General features: G+C 40.7%; 1 protein-coding gene and 1 long non-coding RNA gene across 4 annotated transcripts; one reads left to right on the top strand and one right to left on the bottom strand.

Annotated features, from left to right (window-relative positions):
* Positions 1-661: 661 nt before the first annotated feature.
* LOC113170084 lies at positions 662-12,601 on the bottom strand. The gene is made up of 5 exons (XR_003299617.1): positions 12,455-12,601; positions 4,667-5,145; positions 4,095-4,220; positions 1,008-1,199; positions 662-926 (listed from the first exon to the last, which is right to left on the bottom strand). It is a non-coding gene; the product is annotated as an uncharacterized LOC113170084 (long non-coding RNA).
* Positions 11,534-22,492, top strand: si:dkey-262k9.2. Of its 3 annotated transcripts, none has more exons than XM_033326389.1 (8): positions 11,534-11,647; positions 16,736-16,787; positions 17,223-17,282; positions 18,107-18,136; positions 18,701-18,742; positions 18,857-18,928; positions 19,145-19,187; positions 20,411-22,492. In XM_033326389.1, the coding sequence occupies exons 2-8, from the start codon at positions 16,745-16,747 to the stop codon at positions 20,454-20,456; spliced, it is 336 nt and encodes a 111-aa protein (XP_033182280.1). In that variant the 5' UTR covers positions 11,534-11,647; positions 16,736-16,744; the 3' UTR covers positions 20,457-22,492. The 3 variants fall into 3 exon arrangements, with proteins under 3 accessions (XP_033182280.1, XP_033182282.1, XP_033182281.1); XM_033326391.1 differs by lacking the exon at positions 11,534-11,647 and adding an exon at positions 12,797-12,933 and having other exon boundaries at positions 20,411-20,504; XM_033326390.1 differs by lacking the exon at positions 11,534-11,647 and adding an exon at positions 13,733-13,932 and having other exon boundaries at positions 20,411-20,504.
* The last annotated feature ends 276 nt before the right edge of the window (positions 22,493-22,768 follow it).

A 22,768-nucleotide genomic window follows, 5' to 3' on the forward strand; every position in this document is an offset into this window, starting at 1 on the left:
CTGCTCAAATTACTATTTCTGCCAATGTTTATGTTGTGTCCTTTAGTCAATTTCACGCTTTTAAACAGATGTGTCTCTTGCAAAGCTTGTAAAATGGGTGGATAATTTCATGGTCTTCCTCACCTGAGTCTTAATTAAACTTTTCATGAGTGGCAGTTGTTGGGCTAAATGGGCGGTTTCTGTTGATTTTGTATGTCACCCAAGACTAAATAGCATGCACTTGAGGGTTCAATAATAATTTGCAATACACCAAAAGTAAATATAACTTGGCCATCAAAAGTTTGCATTAGATTCTTTTTTTCTAAATAGTGAGTAAAAAACTGCTGTCATTTGGTCAGAAGCCTTTGGGCAGGGCAGCAGTAAGCCTGATTTACTTACACATTGTGGATTTAGGTAAAGGTGTGCCCTCATAACTTTCCTGTTGGACCATAATCAACAGTGACTGGAGATGACCTTATTTAAGAAAGGTGTACTATGTCACTCTGATAAGAGTGATTTCAGTATTATGTAAAATATATGACAAAGGTATATGTAGCTTGCCTTCAACAGGCAAACCATAAAAAATTGTTTGAACTGCCTTTAAACAATTCAACAACAGCACCAACAGATCACAATAAAAAAAAGTCATCATCCAGAGAAACCACTGAGAAAATATTGTTTATTTTTTAATGAATTTTAAAAATATAATACTTGCACATACAGCACAGTTGTAGAGAACATCACTAACCAACCAGAAAATTCAGCGAGAGTCTTGCCTCACCTGGACGTTAGTAAGATTTTGACAGTGACCACACAATTTACCTGAGTACCAGAGGGCTCTTGACTTTCACCATGGGGACAATAATCTCCTTATCCAACTCACGACTCACGACCTCTGTCTTGTCCTGGTTCATACAAGCTGATAATTGCATCACTGATGACAGAGACTAAGCGGGGGAAACAAAGTATTCATGTACCTGAAACTGATGTTTTTTTTTCACAAATTAACAGGTGTAAGGGTGTTATACCTTCACCATGGCTTCCTGTCCGGCAACTAATATGACACCTCTGGTTGTAATCTCAGTTGCTGCCCACTCTGTGTGGAGACTTGGAGGTTGCCCCAGGTCTATCATGACAGGCCCAGAAACCATTCATCAGAGCACAATGCTGACCCAGACACTTCTCTGGGTATAATCCTCAGTGTGCAGTTGTTCATCCATCTAAAAGGAAAGAGGGAAAAAGTCTTTGAAATATATGAATTTTATTTAAAAATGTGCATAACATTTTCCATCTGTACAATATTAATGTTACTGTATTTTTAACACCATTCTAAACATTCAGTAGATCAAAAGCCAGGTTTCAGTAGAGCAGAACATGTGTTGGAGCTGGTATCAGCAAGCTCTCTTTAGCTGCTGCCGTATGGACACTGGAGAAAAAAAATCCAGTAAAAATATAATCCGATTTTAGTTTTTACTACATGTAAAAAAGGCCCAAATGATCTGAAAGTGTTTTTTAAGCTAGGTATTGTTTTGTTTTTTGTTTTTTTTTATTTTAATTGTCATGTATGTAGGGGCTGACACCACATAGGCATAGATTCCATGATAAGGCAGGAGATAAGGCAGGCATCCTTAACAGCTTTCTGTGGAACTGCAGGGCACTACGTTTTTACAGCTTACACACAACGGGACGTCGAGGTCTACACACATCATTGTGTTTATTCTTAGGGCATCATATGGCAGCACCACATTGCATGTTTAATATAAAGTGGTTTACTGCTTTTTAAGTATATCTCATAACTAAACAAGACAAGAACTTAATTTTAAATTAATAAAATTACTGTTGTTGCTCATCAATCTACATTTAATAATCCTTAATGACAAAGTGCTCCTGCAACCTGCAAACTAGCTCCTTATTTACTTTAGGTGTGGGTGTGTGTATGTGCAGTGTTAATCCAGTCTTCTACTATCATAGCCATTTTTATTGTTATAGTAAAATGGATTCTAGGCAATTGAGTGTTTACTGCGTGATTGCTGCCTTGTATAAAATGTTCACAAAAGCCCGAAAGTCGTCAAGTGAGTAATAAAGTACTTGCTAGTTTCACAGTGGAACAGTCTTGAACCCTAACAGAAGCACAGATGTAGAAAAAAGCGTTGATCAGTTTTATTAGTTCGTTTTTTAAAATAAAAAATAAAGAATTGGGTTTTTTCTTTCTTTAACTGAAGGGTACCAGCAATTTTGTCCACATCTATACGTATTAAAAATCTTATTTCACAATTACTGGTAAAAGGGTTTAATGAGATGCTTGGCACACAGCAACGTAAGGAACAATGGAATTGCATATTGCTGAGTAGCATTATACAAACAGGAATCTTCTGCACAGCGGCAGATGTAAGATTTGGGACTTAAAACTGAGGTACAGTGGGTAAATGGCTGTAGCTCAAATCAGTGACTTTGAAGAGCTTTTGTGCCTCAACAGAACAATGCCTCAGTCTGAAGGAACCTTTAGACCTACAAGCTCTTTGTTCCCTGAAACCTCCAGCTGTAGGCAATCTCTCCTCCCTGAGCCTCATTTGGTCATCATGGGGGTCCATGCTGGTTCTCTCACACAGACCAGAGAGAAAAGGAGCCACTGCTATAGATGATCAGCTATAATCCCACATCATTGTGAATAATGAGTAATGAAGGTGTGTGAATTGTACATGTCTATGTCCTGTCCAGCAGGACATAGACATTAGGCTGCTATAATCCAGCAGCCTAATGACGACTGTTATTCTGGGGAGGTCAACCCCCTGCCTGATGCAGCCTCTTGCAGAGCACTCTTCTGGGGCTCGTTCCCACCCTATAGGTGGTGCACAGATACAGATTTGACCACAATTATCTGGGATGGAGAAAGTTGATTAGAGGCTGTGGGATGGGTCTCTGGAGTCTGTGCAGTAACACTGATGTGAATATGGACAGGACCATTAAGATCCATGAGGACTGCAAACTGTCTTCTGTAACCACAGACAAGACGAGACATGGGGCTTTGATGCAAGGTCTCAACATCCCGCTTCAGCTTACAGCAAGTGCAAGAGTAATGGTCCCCCTCAAAGACGGCAAAGTTTGAAAGACCTCTTCATAAACAAACTCCATGTTTTAATGGCCGGGGACCCGTCAATGAGTCCTGTGTAACAATAGACTTGGATCTTACCCAACAACAGGCGTTGTATGCTGCTGTTTCCACAACCAAGTGAGCTTGATGAGGAAGCTAAAAACTTGTTAATTCAGGAGGATACGACTCCCAGATGCAGTTTACAGTGAAGATTTAGAGAATTTTACTTTCAGAGACTAAATATTAGAACAATAAAGGCAACAGAACAGTAAATATATGTATGATTATGTACAATATTAGAATGTGTTTGAGCTAAACATTGAATACAATTATTAATAAAAAATAATGCACTTATTAAGTGAGTAAAAGTGTAGGTCTACTTTAATAAAGGCTTTTCTAATTACACTGCAAATGTGAATGGTTTAACCCCAACCTTAAACAACTTAAACATCTATCCAGCCACATTACTCTGCTGGTACACAGGTTATGTTATCATAAAGGTGAAAACTGTATCACACTAGAAATCTTTGTCACAGTCTCTTGGGTTAAGCAGTACCTGACTAATCTCGGGACGTTGGCAGACTGATAAACTGTAAAATAAAACATGGGGCAGTGGGTTTTCAGCAAAATATTTTACTACATCACTCAGTTCAAATTATGTGCAATGCTGTCCCACAGCTGGTGGCGTCTGTCAAGAAGTTAACCACCACATCAGTTAAACATTCACTCCTTAAATGTTGCATCTATTTCCTTTAAAACATTTTTTATTAAACTACCTATCCCTACTATGGTTTCCCTGTGCAGCTATTGATAAAGGTTTAATATGTAGTCTTTTTGGGAGTGTGCATCTGCATCAGGGTGTAGTTTCATAAACCATTGCAACAACTTGTGTGTCCCCCAGCATGACATCAACAACAGTTTTGTTCGCAGGCAGACACTTCCTGTCCTGCCCTAGGGTATTCCTTATGGTGAAAAGCAGCCAAAGTTTTCTGGATAGACACAGAAACTGCCAGTGTGAACTAACCTGCTTCACCGAGACAGTTCTCCCCAGAGTTCGGAGGGATCTCTAGTGTTTTATTCTGTCAGTTGAAGCAGAAGTGAACAGAGGCAGAACTCGTGTTGTAGGTAATACTGGAGCGGCAGGATGGGTCTGTAGAAATGCACAGCAACATCAGTCACTTAGGGCAGGAAGACATGAAAATGTTGTAAAGGTTAGGCTTGACCAGTGATGCATTAGTACCATCTAGTGGTCCAACAGCAACTGAAAGACTGTGGCCTCAATACCAATGTATGTCACAGCACTGCACTGTGGGATTTTTTGAATTTTTACTCTAGAAACAAAAGGGAATAAAGTTTTACAAGCAAATGTGATTTGTATCCAAATAATCACCCGTTTTTTTAATATCAGTTAAAATCTAAACATGATGAAATGTTGTGTTCTTGCAAAGGCGTCTTCAAACTCTCCATATTTCATTTGGTGTGCAATGATGCTGAACTCCAAACAGCACGGTTAAAACTGTGGAGGATATTAATTTAATTCACTTGAACAACAGAGCTGGGAGCACATTAATGCTTACAGTTGAATTCAGGACTCACCCAGTCATAAACCGTGGCCCTGTGGGAAAGGCAGACAGCTGTATTCTCTGCCAGGGAGTGACACAGCAGAGGCTGGAGACCTCCATGAAGACACAGGTCACTGACGCAGTGCTTGTAAAAGCTGGAGGGGTCAACTTTGCCATGACAGTGTCTGAATGGTCCATTAACTTCCAGAATCTTACCGCAGGCCTTTGGGTCAGCGAAGCAGGCCAGACAATTCCTCCTAGACAGCTCTCCACACACCAAGTATTTAAGCCACTTCTCCGAGCTCTTCCAAAATGCCCAAGACTGAGATGTTCGTATGTGCCATTTGCTGAGAGGTCACCATAGGGTTGAAGTTACCACCCAGGTCACAATTAGGATTAGCATATGTACTAGACATCAAAGCCCATGGTTGTAGAGATGTAAGTACGTAGTCCCAAAGAGAAAGCCAGGACCATGAAGCTGAAGAGAAGCATGTTCCTCTTGCCTTCATCAACCTGTAGGGGGGGCCAAAATTGCATTTGAAAGTCAGCGTTGGGCAACATTACTTCATCACAAGATAGTAGAACCTCAAGATTCATAATTTTTGTGCTGTTCAGGTGCACAAGCGTTCACAACTCATTGACCAGGACATAAAGTGCTGACTCTGGTGTCTATCTCTCTCTGTGTTATCCTGATTGGCCTGAATGGCATACCAGCTTTCTTTCAGACTCCATCTTGGTTTTATCAGAATCACAAGAATCCAAATGGTACTATGTTTGCAGGATGTGGGGTGGCCACTGTCAGTGGAGCCACAGTGGGACAAAGGGAGACAGGTGTCACCATCCAGGATAAACCCTGAGACACACATTTCTCCATACAAGCCAGGTTGCACAGGCTTGAACCAAAGGGGGCCTCACAGGTGGCAAGGCAGGCTATAGCACCAGACTCTCAGTATTAGTGGGCAGGACATGGCTAACACAAGTGGACAGAAAGTCAAAAACTGTACACATCAGGGGTGTATTCCAGAAAGTGAGTTTAACATCAGCTACTCCCTCTGACTCTGTTTGGACCAGTGAAGATTCATGGAAGTGCACAGTGAGCAGCAGATTGTAGAGGTTCATGCCCACAGTGCTGAACAGAGAAAAACACTTAAAGACCCTTTGCTGTGTCTTGAAGGCAAATGATGATACACTTGAAAAATACCCAGAGAGTGTTGCACCTTCTGCAATTTGTTTGCATTTGAAAATCAAGACATAATTAATTGGTTATAGGTGTCCTGTTTCTCCTGCTTTTACACACGCCTTGATAAAATATGCCCAAATACAACTGTTTTAATTAGCTCCAATCCCACTACTATATTACTATATTACACTTATTACAAAAGCTGCTTCTGTGAAAACATGTACAGCTGAGGTGCATTTTAGAAAGGTAATTGAGGGAAAACTCGTGGTGGCCTATAACCTGCTTGCTGGCAGGTTTTCTTCAACAAACATTTATATTGGGGAACAAATATTAGCTGGATAGCGTATTTGTCTGCTATCCAAGTCATTAGGATTTTAAAACTAAATGCAGTTAAGAGGAGAGGCTGAAAATTGTTATATAGAGTTGCACACCACAGCCAACAGGCGAAAAAATGAACGCTGCAGACAGTGCTTTGCAGTTTTCTGTGTTATATAAAAAGTATGAATGATATATCAGGATTCCAGCCCTGTTGGTTCTATACTTCTCCATTGTCCCGTGGTGAATTTGAGCAGCATCTGAGCTCCAGTGATGATGTCTTTTCAGGATTCATCATGCACTCGCTTAACTGAGAGTGAATATGCTCACAGATGACTAAAATGACTCTGATCTGCTGTTCGGGTTTCCCATCTCAGGTTTCACCAACTCACTTATAGTTACTTGGAGTTGGATACAGTTGGAGACGCCACTAGACACCACTTGTAAAGGAAGAAAATCACGACTGAGTAAAAGAGGTTCATTTTACAGTAAATGCCACATGCTTCCATAAGGCCAAGTGTAATTATAAAAAGTGAAATATTATTTGTGATTGACAAGTAATACAATCATGCCAAAGCCCTGAGGCAAACAGAGCTTAAGTACATAATGAACAGTTGAAAGTAGTGAGGGGTTAACCACAGTGTTAAAACACTGGGTAAAAAGAAACTTTGTTGTGTGTATGTAGTTGTGCAAGGTTGCACACAGCCCTGACAGAAAAACAAAGTGACATTTAAAATTTGATAATGCAAGACCAATGAGTTTTGCATGGCACATCTTACTAAACAACAGTTAGCCTGTGAGGAAATGTCACCCAACCCAAACGAACCAGCTGGGCCTACCTTTCCTTTCACAACTCCAGGTATTGTTAAAGTAAGGGTGCAGCTCAGTCCCTCAGGGCGAGAGACTTGCTCACAGTACGCGGTGGCAGGTGAGTATCCCTCAGTATCTCCCCAGTTTAAAGAAAACAATGAGTCACTGTTAGTGTTACACAATTGTCCTGTAAACACCAAGCAAATAAACAACCCCAGGACAACACAAAGGCCTGAAACTTTGGTTTAGTCATGTATCAGACGTACAGGTGACGTGTGCGTTTGGCAAGACGTTTATGAGTCATATCATTAACAGTGCATAGACTAATGAAGGCTTGACACTTGCTTAGCTCAACTGTACCAACATGTTTATAACCGAACTGCAGCAGAGTCACATGTAAATGTGTCACAACATCACACCCTAAGTAAACCAACTGATTTAGCAGAAGTCAAGCATAGCTGCAAAACAATGTTCAGGTCAGATTACATGGCAAATAAATAGTAACGCTGCACTAAAAAAGTCAAATCCATTAATTGCTGTGATACAGAGAGAATTACAGTATATTCCAGCTATTACAGGCTAAATGATGTATAGCTTTAATGTAGTGCTCATTGAAGAAGCAACCACAATGCTCAGCTTTGATGCAGCCATTTATACTCTGCAAGCATTCAGAATCTCACTGACAGTTCTTATAGCAGGGCCACAGACAGGGGATATTGGAAAAAATACCACAGAACAGGTCATGCATGAGAGTTGAGTGAGTACACGAAACGTTTGGTACACATTTGCCAGCAATATCATAAAATCTACTTTGCAGTTCACTGCTAGACGACTTCCCTTAATCTGCATTCTAGGTCTAAGGAGGACACATACAGAATTACATATTAACATAACATATTACAAGTTTTAATTTGTGACATCAATGATATAGCAATGCAATGACGTATGACACATGTATGTTCCTTAGTATGTACAACACGCCAGGGAATGAGAGCAGCATGTCAACCTATGATACGTTTTCCCCCGTGTAGAATTTCTCCCAGAAAGTGCATGTGAATAACAAAAGGCTGCAGACGGCTGAATGAGGGAGAGATCATTGCGGCGAAATACCGCCTCATTGTTCAGTTGAAGTCTGCCAAAAATCTGAATAAAAATCAAGCTAACACAAAAGTACCTTGTAGAAATCTTTTATCTAGACAGTTTGCGTCGTGTTTCGTCTGTCTCTTTCCACTCTCTTCCCCCCTCTCCTCCTGCACTGGCACTCTACAATAGCAACACGTACACAGCAAAAATATATAAATAAATAAAATGAAGAAATAAATGAAGATCAAGATTTCAATCAGGTTGTATATATACTCAGGTTTTCATTAAACTCGAACATAAATTCTGTTTCCCGATTACTTGAGAAAGCTGTGTCTGAGTAACCTGGGTCTTGGTTACTAAAATGCACATAAACGCAGTCAAGGACAGTATCTTACTAGAAAAGAATGATCTCATTTTATTTGCACGAATAAATGCTGCTGCCTGCAAGCTGAAATCGCCAATATACAGTAAAATTTTTTGGCTATCTTCATAAATATTATCAGTTTTTAATATTGTGACATCCTTTCTTGCCTATTTTGGAGACTGCAACCAGGTATTAACAGGCACGTGTCTTATGGCCTGAGAAATATTGGACTCAGATCATCTCCTGGATTAGCATTGAAGTTCCCGCACAGGCTGAAGAGATTACAAGAAAAAGCTCTTGGTATTGAGAAGTCAGGACATCAGAACTGCATATCACAAAGCAGGAGTAAGTCTCTAAACACTGTGAGAGCCCATTTATGTACAGCTTTACTTTGCCTTGGCTCAACATAGATAGACGATGCAGTGGCAGACTATTTACCTGAAATGAGAGGAGTAATATTTACCCTGCAAGACGGGAACAGTTTTTTGGCACATACATTAACCTACCATAACCCTGTAAATCCACATTTTTTTAACATCTCAATGGAATAACCACAGACCATCATTTAAACATGCTGAAAGGAAAGGTTAGTAGCATCCATCATCTTACTCTACAACTATAAAGCATTCAAGGTTCCCCAGCTGAGACAGTGAACAGTTAGTAACACTTTTCACAGATAAAGTTAAGCCTGTAAAGTTTATTGTAGTGAGAGTTGCACACTCCAGGCCTGCCCATGTAACAGCCGAGGACTTTATTCATAACTTCACACATTTTTCCTTCCCAGCAACATAACTGAGCACATATAACCTTGTTAGCTTTAGACCGACAGACACATTTCTCCTGGCACTGCTTGCCAACCAAAAACAAGATAGTAAGCACCCTGGAAAAGATTACCACACTTACTATGTAGTGCACACTTCCTACATCTCCAGTAGCTATCCCCTATTGCATTGACAAGGTTCCACAAAGGGAAGGCTGCAATTTTGATGGGCCTCTGGATTTCCACCGGTATTAGGGAGAGCAGAACCACAGATCTCATAGTGACTGTTAAGCTGTAAAAGCAACAACTCTCACCACTTTTTTTGGGGAAAACCTTGTTGTTATCATGTTCTGTAAGTGTCAATCTGCAAAAGGTCTATCACTTCTCTGCAGCAAGGTAAATCCAACCCTCAAGGACTTGCCTTTAGTTTCAGGAAAAGTGGTTTTGAGTGCACAGCGCACACAACATGACTACTGCAGTCCTCAACACAAGAGTCTGTGTCACTCTTCACTAAACATGGGAGGATTAATTGCACAGTCTGGGTTTTCTTCAGCGTCATCAGAGGAAGGCTAAAGGGAGCATCTAAGGCAATGCTGGAGCCACTTGAAAAAAGTTTCAGTGGCCCATTTCATAGGTTGAGGGTCAGGTTCCTCTTCTGTACATTAATCTGAATGCTTGAATTTAAGATAAATGCACATAAACACAAAAACAAGTACAAAAGTGAATATTTAATATAAATAAGTTCAGTACAGTAGGCATCTGAGTTCAGTCTTCTTCAACCAGAGAGATATTAAAGCCTTGGATGCTTATCTGAGTCACCACACAAAGAGTATATTATAGGTAACGAACAGAGTGGTTTTCCATCTTTGAAGAAGCAGCTCTGTTTGTGACGACAGTGCAACTCTCCACAACAAGCTGCAGCTGAAAAATTCAATTCAATTCAATTCAATTCAATTTCAATTTTATTTGTATAGCGCCAATTTACAACAGAAGTTATCTCAAGGCACTTTACAGTGTAAGGTTTAAGACCTTGCAGAAAATATTTATACAAAAAATTATAGAGAAAACCCAACAATCCCAATAAAAGTACATTTACATTTACAGATACACAGTGGTCACTCTAATAAAGAGAAGTTTGTTAAAGGTCCCATGCTGATGAAAACATTCTTCAAAAGAGCATAAAAAAGATTGGTCTAATGAGACTTAATGTTAACACCACAAGGCACTGCATCTCACCTGGCTAATACCATACCCACAGTGAAGCATGGTGTTGGCAGCATCATGCTCTGTGAGTACTCAGACAGCTCAGACAGAGGGGAGATTGAATGCAGCCAAGTAAAGTCTTCCTTGAAGAAAATGCAACCTGAAACTGAAGCTGAATGTTCACAAGTGCTGACAAAGGGTGTTTTGCCTTTGAGTATGGTTTACTGACTTTAAATCAACAGGCAAATGCCGATTTTTGAAATGTAAAAACAAATCTACAACAAAAAGGTGTGCAGACACAATAACCAAATTCTCTACAAATAAACATGCAAAGTTATTCAAGAAGCTTCAGTTTTCCCACACACCACCACAAACGTACTGTTATCTTCCTATTTAGATCGACTGAATCAAACATAGCTGTCCTGGTAGAAGGGGTCTTCGGAAGGCAGTACAGTTAGTGCTGAAGGACTATTGTCACTTGGAGTAAACAAGTTTAAGAGGACTGTCACTGCTAACCTGGTAGAGGTCACAATGGGATGACCTTACATAATCATAATGCTACCAGCAAGAGACACGCTCTTTCCCCAGGTGCTGTTGGTGACATCCAGATCAGAGTTGATAGTAGCTACGGCCATTGGGAAACTGAAACTCGTTCCCGTGTTTACCAAGGGAGAGATGATGTCATCAAAACTTCACTGTGAGAGGTTTCAGTTCAGTGCATCCATACAAGCAATCCCAGACCTACCTTACGTGTTTGTTTCTAGCAGGTAAAAACAACCACAACACGTGCAGCTTCTTGGACAAAACAAGCTGAAGCTGCACTGAAAAGACATTCTGCAGTACCCCTACTACCGTATATTCAACGTATGTACACCACAGGTACGTAGACCCTTTAAAGACCACTTCCTCTGAGAGGAGGATGTTCAACGTTACATCAGATGTGCAGAAAATGTGCACAATGAGCAACAACACGATTAACGTTAAACACAGGCCAAATAACGCCAGCGGCCGATTTTATAACAGCAAACATTTTGCAGCGATTACATCTGTTCACTGACACCGAGCTTGTTTCCCCGTGTGCACAGTATGTGTACTTGTGTAACAGAGATAAGAGCAGTGGTGTCAGATTTCAACAAGCTCAGCAGCCAATGGAGAACAAAGTTCCCAACTCATGACTGAGTACACCTGTATTAACGTGCACACTCACTCCTGTAGTTTCCATGATAACAAGGATCTTGACGTGGGAGCAGCAACATACCAGCAGAGCAGAAAACAACTCTGAACAACATATCATTTAAACGTAAGTTTACCCTTCATGCCTATACTCTAATTCTACTTGCATAAACAACTATTATATTTTTTGGAGCCTTATATTCAAATTGAGCCTTATATTGTATGAATTTTATTTGCAGAATGTAGCAAAACCTAATGAGAAGCACATGGAAAGGTCATATTTCAAGCCACCACAAGATTGTAGAAGCAAATGGCAAAAGGGGTTCTTCTATTATGAAGAATAATGATATAGCAATGCAGAGAATACTCCTTAAGACACCAATTACTGATCATAATTCCCTCCAACTGTGCACAGATTAGTTGCCTTTGTTGTTCCAAGGGCCAAGACATAGCCGCACCCCATTCATCACTCAAAACTAGACAAACAGAACTTATTAAGTTAGACAGCAGAACTGTTAAGACTTGAGTCCTGCAGGTGAAAGAGGAAAAAATCTCATGCAAGCGTGCTGCAAGTATCCAAAGAGCGTTAGGGATTATGGTAAAACTGGACTGAGGAAGTGGACTGACATGGTGAAAACAAGTCAGGGTATACTCTGATCTTAGCAGGTGACCTGTGGAAACACTTCAGACAGCTGTATGCACCATAACACTTAACAAAGGCGCAGGAGGCACATCTGGAGCAGCAATACTGCATTAGAGACTAGAGAAAGAGTCTAGCAAAAAAAAAAAAAAAAAAACTTGAATTGATTAAAAATATCGATTCTGACTTCCCTGTAACTGATAAACTCCATTTGCATGTTAGAGCAAATATCAAAACCTCTCGATAAGCTGACAACACACGGCCAGATACTGGAGGCGCGCACGCCATCATTACCTGGAACAACAAGGTGATCTTTAATATCTTCACTAACGACCTGCGGCACTTTATCCTTTAAACGTTTTGCTGATTGAAAGGTTAAAGTTAGATTCTTTTTTTTTTTCTTCTTCTTCATTGATTACTAAGCAGATCTGAGTCGTGTGTCGGTCGCAGCACTTCAGCCCCGGTTTGTATTCAGGAAACTGTTGTGACAGCAAAAAGATCTCGGTATTTTCCGCATTAGCAACAACTTGAGAGAAGCACAGAGGGAAAGTTCAGCGTAGAATGAGGTGGCTGTGAATCCCCTTGTACTTGAGAACTACAGACTACTTGTAGTCTGTAGTTCTCTGAACTTGTCCCACACTTTCCTGTGGCGGACACGTCTTTGCTGACGCGCGGCTGCGCTGAGTGCGCGAAGTTTCAGAGCTGATCAACACAAAAACGAGACGCAAGGATATTATTCTCAAACCTTATTTCCACCAAGGGATCTCCACTTGGTATGTTAATGGTCGGTGATGTACTATTACATATAGCAATCCAACAGCAGTGGACATGTTTTGTGCCTGTACAGTTTGTTTTCATGCCATTTTGCGCATATGTTTATTTTCTCACTCCCACATTATCAGTGGTAACACGTTCATCCACGTATGTGTGTAAGTGTTGGAGGGAGATCTCAGCTGTTCTGTGACAGTAACTTGATGCCACTCATTCAAACGTCCATCGGACGTAAGGTGAAAGTGCCCTGAATATGGAAAAAGGGACTTGGCACACCGCAGCACGACTTATCTCTCTTCTTCTGTGTGCCTGCATAAGATTCCCCAGTAAATAAAAAGTGTTGTTGTTTTTTTTGTTTTGTTTTGTTTTTTTGCGTGGTCCAGGGATTTTCAGGGGTGAAGCAGGGGCACCGACTCTTTACTGAAGCCTGTGTATCTTCTTTGCACAGTTAAAAACAACAACAACAACAACATTTTGTTGTTGCTGTTGCTTCTTGGAGGAGTGATGAGGCTGCGTTTCAGACAGATTGGATTGTGGAATACCCTCAGTGTGACTTGGATAGGTCTTGTGATAGTGCTGTTAACAAAACAAAGAATAACAGCCTTGTCTCCATCAGATAAAAAGTAAACTTGAGATGTACGTGCCCAGAGTTATGTATGTCCTGAATCTGGATGCTGCTGTTTTTCGCCTGTGGCAGAGAATGAAGACTTTTTGGTGTGTGTGTGTGTGTGTGTGTGTGTGTTAACAGGGGCATATTTTGGCACACACACAGGGCAAGAGAGAGAGAGTAAGAGGGAGGGAGCAAAAGGGGGCAGGTAAATACAGGATATGTGTCTCCAAGACGGCTGACGTCCTCACACTCACTCATATCCTCTTGTCTTACTCTTGGCCTAATGCTCAACTAGTCATCCACAAACCATTTGTGCTGGAAATAACTACCAAGTTGTCAGACTCATTTATCAGTAGTGGATTGCTCACTGGTATGCGTGGCACCAACTGAGGTATTGTGAGTTTTGCTTTATTTCATTTAGTCATTAGTTTCCTTGTTATTGTGTTTGTGCTCCAGAAGCACAGCAGAAAAGCGGGATTTCCATCAACCTCACTTAGATAAACAGCTGCTGTAGAGATGGGAGAGTTGGGTAAACATTTCAATAAGAATATTTTCTCTGCACGCTGAGCCGGAGCAGGCTATCACTTTTATAAAATTGAATGGCAGTGAATGACAAATGGGTGCTTTTTTTCCCCCTGGTGCACTGTTTTGCCTTGTTCTAGCGCTCCTTCTTTTTTAGAGCAAGCCTGTTTTAACATTGTCACATCTTCAGAGTAATCATGAAGTTTCTTTGCTATCTTCTCCCTTCATTCTCTCTACATTTCTGACTTGTATTTGTTTCTTGTGAACTCTGTAGGCCACAGCAATTCTTGTACCTTTACACATCACTGATTGCTATCGCTGGTGTCAAAAATCTTGTCAGTGGTGCACAGCGGTTAAGCAGAAGGCCGTTATCTCAGCGAGCACACTAGAAAGAGATAAGTTTGCTTCCCTGCATGTAGCTCTGTCTATGTACATGGAGAAAGCCTAAGTTTGTGTGTGTATTTAGTTGATCTAGAATAAAATGTCTAAATTGGAAGGGGTGGAAAGTGTTTATCATTCAAATTTAAACCTGGTAAACAAGATGTTGATGTTCTTTGGACTGGTTAAACAGGTATGAGGTACAGGGTTTAATTCCATCAGTGGAAAACTGGATTGGTGGAAATGGAACGTAAACAAGATGCGTTCAGCCTCCAGCAAGAGTACAGAAACGTAAATCGCCCTCCTGCACCACTGTACTTCAGTTATCTCCAGGTTTCTACATTTACTATCTATTATCTTTGTATCTTTAGCCAAAAGGCAGCTGGCAACTCTGCTTCGAACTACGCCACTGGTTACTGTATGCTGCAGACTGGGCCTGGTATGAAATCAGTGCCCATTCAAATGTACAAGAACATATTAACCACTTTGAAAAATAATACATGCATCAGGAGCTATTTTGATACAGAGGCGGTGGACTGGGTTGATAAATATTTCCAAATTGGATCAGCTTATTATTTCACCCAAAGCGACTCTGAAAAGCAAATTGGATAAAGAAGGGGATTTTTATTTGCAGCTTTTTAGGGTGTTTGCATTTGGAGATTTACTGCAGCTATTCAAGAGGCCAGAACAGCCCACACGACACTCCCTCTCCAATCATCCTCAGCTGTGTGATTAACATCTTTTCCCAATATAGCCAACCAAAATAATTCCTACACTGTTCTGCTAATTTGCCATGAAGGTAATCTTGTTGTGGACTATAGGCCGTGCTCATTCCTGTGCAGTGCTACAGGGTGGACATTTTTCTCCCATTAAAGTCGGTAGACATCTGTAGACAGCGTTTATAGATGAGCTTACAGTTTATGGGTGTAGTACTGATGTGTAGGTCTTTCATAAAGCTGTCAAAGAAATGTTGTAGTGTTTTGATTCCCATGCCTTTCTTTTTTTTACTTCCTTTTACCAAACATGGTCATTTGAATCTACTTGTTGTATTGTACATTGAGCATAATCCACTTCCTTAAATTGTATTAATGTAAACTGTAGGAAACAGTAAATTGGTAAGTGCGGCATGGGGGTGTAGGGTATGTGTTTAGAGATTTGCTGCTGTCCCTCAGACCCCAGTTAATGTGCAGCTTAACAATGTGGGTCACCTCAGTTCTTTTCACATAGTCATTAACTGTGGAGGAAATACGGACACAATGGGCATGGCTAACAATGAAGAACCGCCTACATTATAACATTTGGCACAAAGGTCAATAGCAGAGTTCCCTCTGTGTACAGTGTCAAATATTGCATAAATGACCACTGGTTCCTGATCCTGAGCCAATCTCAGGGGCTAAATCCAACCTACGAGGCTTCAACCGGGACCTTAAGTGGAAGAGAGGTCATTCTCATGTTTTCCCCTTTAAAAATATCACCATTCATATTGTGTTGGAAGCAGCTGCGGCTTTGTTCGGGAGGCCAAGAACATCTGCGTTTCACATCTAAGTCGTGCTTATGGGAAGCAGAGGTAGCGTTTATTTCGTGCCTTGTGCCATGAGGAAGTTGTGATGATTTTTCCTTATCAACAGCAAGCACGCACACACACACACCTAACCCTAACCAAAACCTAAACCCTAAACGCTTAAGTTAAGAAATTCATGCCTGTCCTCACAATGATAGCCATACAAACACACACACACCATTCTTCAGAGATTCAATTTAAATATAATGTAAATTAGCCCATAATTTTTTAGAACCTATAACCAAAAGATAATTTTGCAAGGAACAACAAACAAAAACATAAGTTCATTTGATTCCTTTTAGTTTTAATAGCGGCAGTGGACACATTTTTGTTACCCAACACCTGGCACGGCACCTGGGCCTTTGGATAAGGAGCAGAAAATGGTGAATAGACACTTGTTGCCAGCAGACGGTTGCAAAAAAACAGTTTTTCTGCTGAGCAATACAGGAACTAAGCTTGTTATTCAGTCAGTTCAGATACAAAACTAGATTAGCTTGTGTACTTAAAAACAGCTTAAAACACCACTGGTACTGGTTGGCTTGGTCCGTTTTCCACTGACTAGCCTGAAAGTCAAAGCGAGAGACAGTACCCAATTATAGACAGCATTGCTGCTCTCCATCACACTCTAACTTCTCTAAACCACTTCTCTAAACCAGAACACCTAGATTCTATGCACATCAGCTACTGAATATTAATAGCAGATATTTTTAACGTGGTTTCTTTTCCCCCGCAGCATTTGAAGATGATGCGATTGCTTTTCCTGTGTCTGCTGCTGCTGCGAACTGGTACGTTCTCTGTGAGGCTTTCAGGTGATAAACATCTAATCGGGGTCTATGGGTCCACAGTTTTTTTGTTTTTTTTCACCACAGCTACCTACAGTATGTGCACTGTCTGTGCAGTGAACAACAGGATTAATGTATGTACTCACTTTTAAATTATACAACCGCCTAAGATAGGAGCTGCTACTTAGAAAGCGTTGGCGCACATTACAGTAACATTAAAGAAGAAAGTGCGTGGCAAAATTAGCAACAGTATTCCCATTGCTATGCTTTCCTGGTATACCAGAAAAAAAAAAAAAAGCAGCAGCTCTAAATAACAGAGCAAATATAGCATCATCTGAAGCAGTATTCTGGAGCAGAATTGCAACTTATATTAACCTTTACAATTTGGATTTTGACTATAATGAGTATTAATTTTTTTTTTCCATTTCTTTTTTGCAGCTGTCTCAGAAGAGAGAGAAGGAATAGAGAAAGAAAGCTCCGGCGATGATGATGATGATGGTATGTGACTCGTCTTTTATGTAAAATAAAGAAAAGCAAGTATTTAATAAAGCACTCACTTATCTGCATGTGGGTGTCAAGGCTATCAACACGTGTTTATGACTGGATCCTGGTTGGAGTCAATAAAATAAGGAGTCAGAATAACTAGCTTAGACTTTAGTCTCTTAATTTGTTTTGAAAATAATTTACATTATTCGGACCTTGACTTGTTTCTACATGTTTCATTCCTCTTTCGAAGTAAGGGCAGTGGGTCTTTTGGGTCATCTCTGTCTTTAATATACAGCTGTTAAGGGTCATGTTTGTCATGAACTGACAGCGATTATCATGTCAAACAGAATGACTTAAAAACACGGTGCAGATGCATAATGTAGCCTGCTGAACAGGAAAAACGCCTCTCCGGGTTCGTTCTTGCTTTGACAGAGAGAACACAACAGAACCTGTGGGATTTTGCACGACAGCTCTTGTAGCGCTCCCACTTCCCACTTGAGGGTTTTCCTTCCTGATTTGGATTTACTGCTATTAACAGTGGTGGTCCGTTATCAGTGGTGGGGTCTTGTTTGTAGTTATTACAGTTTAGATTTCATATATGGTTTTAGCCTGTGCACGGTATTGATTGTGTTGTTTATAGTTGAAGTTTTCTTGCTCATTAGCCACTGACTTCTACACTGACTTCATAAAACCCTCAATCAATAGTTCAGCTAAAAGATGAAAGGTGCTGTTTATATCCTGACTGCTGTACACTAGAAGAATTCTTACACAGTTATTATTTGCCAGAATGAGAAGCAGGACTTTCTACAACCATCTGATTTCTTCTTGTTTTACAGGAACTGGTGATGACAATTATGTGCAACGTGGTGAGTTTTATTACTTAAGTTTCCAGGACTGGTGTGGTTGGGAGGGGGTGGGAGGGGGGGCAGTGGTCACTCAAAACAAACCGTGTAATGACAACTGTCCAGAGAAGACTATATGATTTTTATGGCCTCTGTAATTATTTCCAGTAAGTCAGCATTGTGCACACGGTGTTCTGGTCCAGGGAGACGTGTGAAGGGCTGTGGCCTCTGTTAGCTGTCTCTCCTCCCAACCATTAAGTCCTGAATGGAATCAATTAGCTCTTTGGAGGGGCCATGTGGGTTCTGCCAAAAGGCCAATGAACATGTCACCATCCTGCCTGTCAGCTAATCAACACTGGCATTCCCGTTCTTTCTCTCAATGCTTCTATCCCTCACTCCTCATCTTTGCTTTGATGGACATTTGATAGGATTACCGATGTATTTAGAACAAGGCTGCAGCCAGTCGACTCACAGAAACAGAAAGGCTGCCTCCCTCTGTAGTCACAGACACATACATTAGTTTTTTTTAGCTGTTGTTTGTTTGTGTCAAGTTAACTTATGTCAACTGTTCTCTTGTGCTTTGCTCAGATTTTGCCAATTCGCTTGGTAAAAGTAAAGGAGACAATGGAGGTGAGATGAGAGCATTTGTATTTTCAAAATAAAATGACATTTAAATACAAATCAATACATATAAAGGATGTTTGTGAAATATGCCTAAAGCCAACTTTATGTTCTGTCTTTTAGATGAGAAGATTACCATGATTATTATTATTGTAGCTGCAACCATGTTGGTTCTTTCAGTGGTTGCACTAACCAGTAAGTATCCTGTATTTTGTTCAGACATAAAATAATGAAATGTGAAATAGCACCTTCCTTTCCCAAAGTTGACAAACTCACTGCAGTAAAGCCTTTAAGTGCCTGACCGGACTCATGGGAGTCCCCTGTGTGCCTTCCAAACTGTTATTAGCTGAGCGAATGTAAACTTTTCTCCTGCGTAGCTGTGACCTTTTTCCATTTTTTTTCTCCTTGCAGCTGTATTTCTGATAAGGCGTCGCATGCCGAATCGACAGCAAGGGTAAGATTAAAATTTCTTCACATAGGTTTAAAGTATCTTTTATTTTATTATTTTTTTAAATACTTCATTTTCACACTCAAAAAAGAGCAAAAAGTATTTTCTCTGTACAGTCAATTCACGTAGTTCATCACTGTCTTGCTAAGAAATACACGTTCCACCTAAGTGAGCCTGCAGGTGACTGAACCAGTCTAGTGGGTAACAGCTTTTCTGCGACTTTGCCAATTTTTCCTGCTTCGTCCAATTCGTCGGCATCAGAGACTGAGAAAAACACTCAGGTGGCAAAACGCAGCCAGCATCCACCCATCCGAGCCCGCCTCGACTTGTACAGCAATTAGTAATAAAGCCTAAAGCCCTCCACCGCCACCACTGAACACTCCCCACCTTTAGCCCTCTCCGTCTTAGCCATCAAACAATAACCTTGAGACATTGCCACTGTGTCTGTATGACCGAATGGGACAGGACCTAACACGTTGGAAAGCTTACCTCATGAACTGTGGCCTACGCAGATGATTCTGCTCAGGAATAAAACTGGTCTGTAAACATGATTCTGGCGTCATGACAGCAATCTGTCAACAGCAATCAGACAGCAGAACAGCCTAAACCAGTTATACAGAGAGATGTTCTGTTGCACTTTGTCTCTCTTGCACACTTTGCTTTTTTAAACTATTGTTAAATCTAGCTAGGCTTTCTGCAAAGTAATCAGTTTCTTTTGTTGTGGGGTGCAGTAATACATGACCTACAAGTTAGGTCAGAAAGGTTGCAGGATTCAAATTAGTCTCCAGAGATCTTGAAGCAGCAGGAGAAGTACCATTATAGGTTAAATTCCTCAGTAGGATTACTACATGCCTCCTGGGGCTGCAGTCAGGTCTGGCAGTGTTTGGTGCTGACTGATCGCTCTGCTGAGAAGAGGCTTAATCACACAGCAACCTCTGGTTGTTGGATCAACAGTGCCTTGCCAGGTTTATAAGTCCCACCTAGGGATGAGCTATGTTTTGAGGTGATGAAGTCACTGTGCACCTGTCAGAGACCTGCAGCATGAGGCAGACGCGGTTTTCTGAATTTCGACATGCGCGCTTGTTCTTTGTGTGTCGTCTGCTAACAGACTGAGAATCAGCCTAAAATATCTTAAATGTGACAAACTTATGCCTGTACCTCGTCTCACCTGATGTCTTTTCTCCCCCTTTCCGTCTATATCCTCTTCCTGCTGTCACTCTTTTCCTCAGGATCTACTCTGTGCCTACAGAGCAAGACCAGAAAGGGGACATCTAATTCCTGGTGGCATGGAAAGTCCTATAGCACACAGACAAGAGAGGAGCGACACACCAGGCTATGTCAGCTCCACTCTTGGACTCAGGGCAACTAACTGTCTTTACACAACAGCCTGCTTCTAACCATTCAGTTTATTGCTTGCTCCTACACAACCTCATATCAGAACCTATGCAATACACTGTGGGTTGTTTTTTTTGTTGTTGTTGTTTGTTTGTTTGTTTTTATTTTTTAAACTGTTGTATTCTTATGTGTTTGTTGCAGTCGTTTGTACTCCACATACACACAGTCTACCCTGGGACATTTGGAACACATTCAAGGCTTCTAATTGGATTCTATTTGAGGAATTCAAATCAAAGCCAGCGCATATGGCTTAAAGCATCTTTTGTTAAAAGGGATAATTCAGCAAAGCTAGAGCTCCCCCTTTTTTTTACTACCTGAAACAAGAAATTATTACCACTAGCTATGCAGTGAAACTGTATTTGCATTTGATTTGGTGCATGTGGAACAGACCTGTCAGTGTGAAATGGTGATTGAGTGAGACAAACCATGCTAATCCACACTAAGACGGCCCAGCGCTCGCTTCATTCTCCCATTCCCTCGCCTGACATCGTCTGTTCTTGGCCCATTAGGAGTGACAGAGGCAGTGCAATTGTCAGATAAAAACCCGTTCGCCATCGTCTTAACCTCAGTAAGAAGCAACAAGTGGAAATAGGCGGTGTGAGCTCCTTTTTGTAAGGAAGCAACTTACAGCAATCTACCACAGTGAATGATGTTTTCTTTTCTCCCCCTCTTTTTGAAAGGCTGTCATTTTAGACTTGCAGATTGTAAAGAGGTCTCCGACTGCTGCAGAGAGTTAGATTAATGCCCCACGCGCCGGTCGGCAGAAGCTTAGCAAGGAGGGTAAAATCTTGCGAATCAAATCAAGTGTTGGGGGGCGACTGGAGAAAATACAAACGGAGCTTTTGTTTCATTCACACGGAGCATGATGGCGTCTCTGTTTTCATTTGAATGGAAATCAATCGTGTCGTATGAAGGAAAGCTTTCCATCGAAGAACCCAAAGCACCGGTGGCCTTATTTGCTTTAATACAGAGAAGGGTTTTATAGACTTCCTCTGTTTAAGGGGGGAGGGCTCACACCCGCTTTCAGCATGTTAGTTTTTCCATTTGTGACTTCATGTGCACTTATGGAGTCGGCAACACTGGGAATGGCTCTAATAGGTTTAGCACTGGATTTTCTCTTCCAGACTCTTGAACGTTGCCGTTAACGTCACCACCGAGGGGCAGGCCCTGGATTCAGTCCATACTTTAGAGCATTAGCAATTGTTGTCATGTCTTCATCTGGGTGTGACGTGACTGTTGGTCTGTGCTTCTTAAAAAAAATGATGCATTCTAGTTTAATCGGAGCAGATTGACAGATGTTTGTACCGTTTCTGTGGGTTTTCACTTAAAACGTGTACAAAAAAATGAAAGTGTACCATTGCGTTGCTCCATCAGCCTGAAAATCTGTGTCAGTGTTTCAAAGGGAGGATAACTGGACAGAAATTATAGTATAAAACATTTCATTTTTTTTTTTTAAATCTGTGTTGTTTGTCTATTCACTACAGTTTCAAAGAATTAACAATGCAACAACAGTTAAATGTAGCAGAGTCTTCTCTTTGAATGCTTGCGCCAAATGTATAAAGCAAACACAATCCCCAAAATAAAAGTGGTATTTGGTCCAGGCTGCTCTATGCATTTAATGCAAACCTTACTATTATTTCCTGTTTGTAACGCCTCTCTGCTGTGACACTACTTATGTAAATCTAGCAAAACAAATGAAGCTGTTGAGCTTTGTTTTCATTGCAATGTGACCTACGTGGAAAAGGCCATATGTTTTTTTGTTTGTTTTGTTTCAGCTTGTACTTTTACTGTCAAAGCTAAAGGCATTTGTATCACCTCATTCAACTATTCTAGCTCCGAATATATAATATATTAATATATTGTATGTATTAGCAGATTTACTGTGCCGTGCATTTACGTTGCTCTTATTTAGCTGGTCTTTTAATATACTCGAGCTTAAGAAGTGATATCTTCTCACCACTCTTTCGTTCATGAATTATGTGTATAAAGGTTGTGGTGGGTGGTTATGTAGTTATTTGCCAAAAATATGTGTAAAATATTTGTATTTTAATATGACTGCAGCAAATGAAAGTTTGAATTTGGACATGTTAAATACCAATAATTATACATGATATATATGATGAAACCATATGTGCCTAACTTTAGCGAGTATGCAATACGTGACCTTAGGGAAACAGTTGCAGTAGGGGATT

The sequence above is a fragment of the Anabas testudineus genome, chromosome 16 (genome assembly GCF_900324465.2).
Source record: "Anabas testudineus chromosome 16, fAnaTes1.2, whole genome shotgun sequence".
NCBI classification, from domain to species: Eukaryota; Metazoa; Chordata; class Actinopteri; order Anabantiformes; family Anabantidae; genus Anabas; species Anabas testudineus.

Bases quoted from the DNA above. Each gene is read 5' to 3' on its own strand.
- si:dkey-262k9.2 (XM_033326389.1), top strand. From the start codon at position 16,745: ATGATGCGATTGCTTTTCCTGTGTCTGCTGCTGCTGCGAACTG. The intron at 16,788-17,222 runs GTACGTTCTCTG...TCTTTTTTGCAG, and splicing joins TCTGCTGCTGCTGCGAACTG to CTGTCTCAGAAGAGAGAGAA. The intron at 18,929-19,144 runs GTAAGTATCCTG...TTCTCCTTGCAG, and splicing joins TTCAGTGGTTGCACTAACCA to CTGTATTTCTGATAAGGCGT.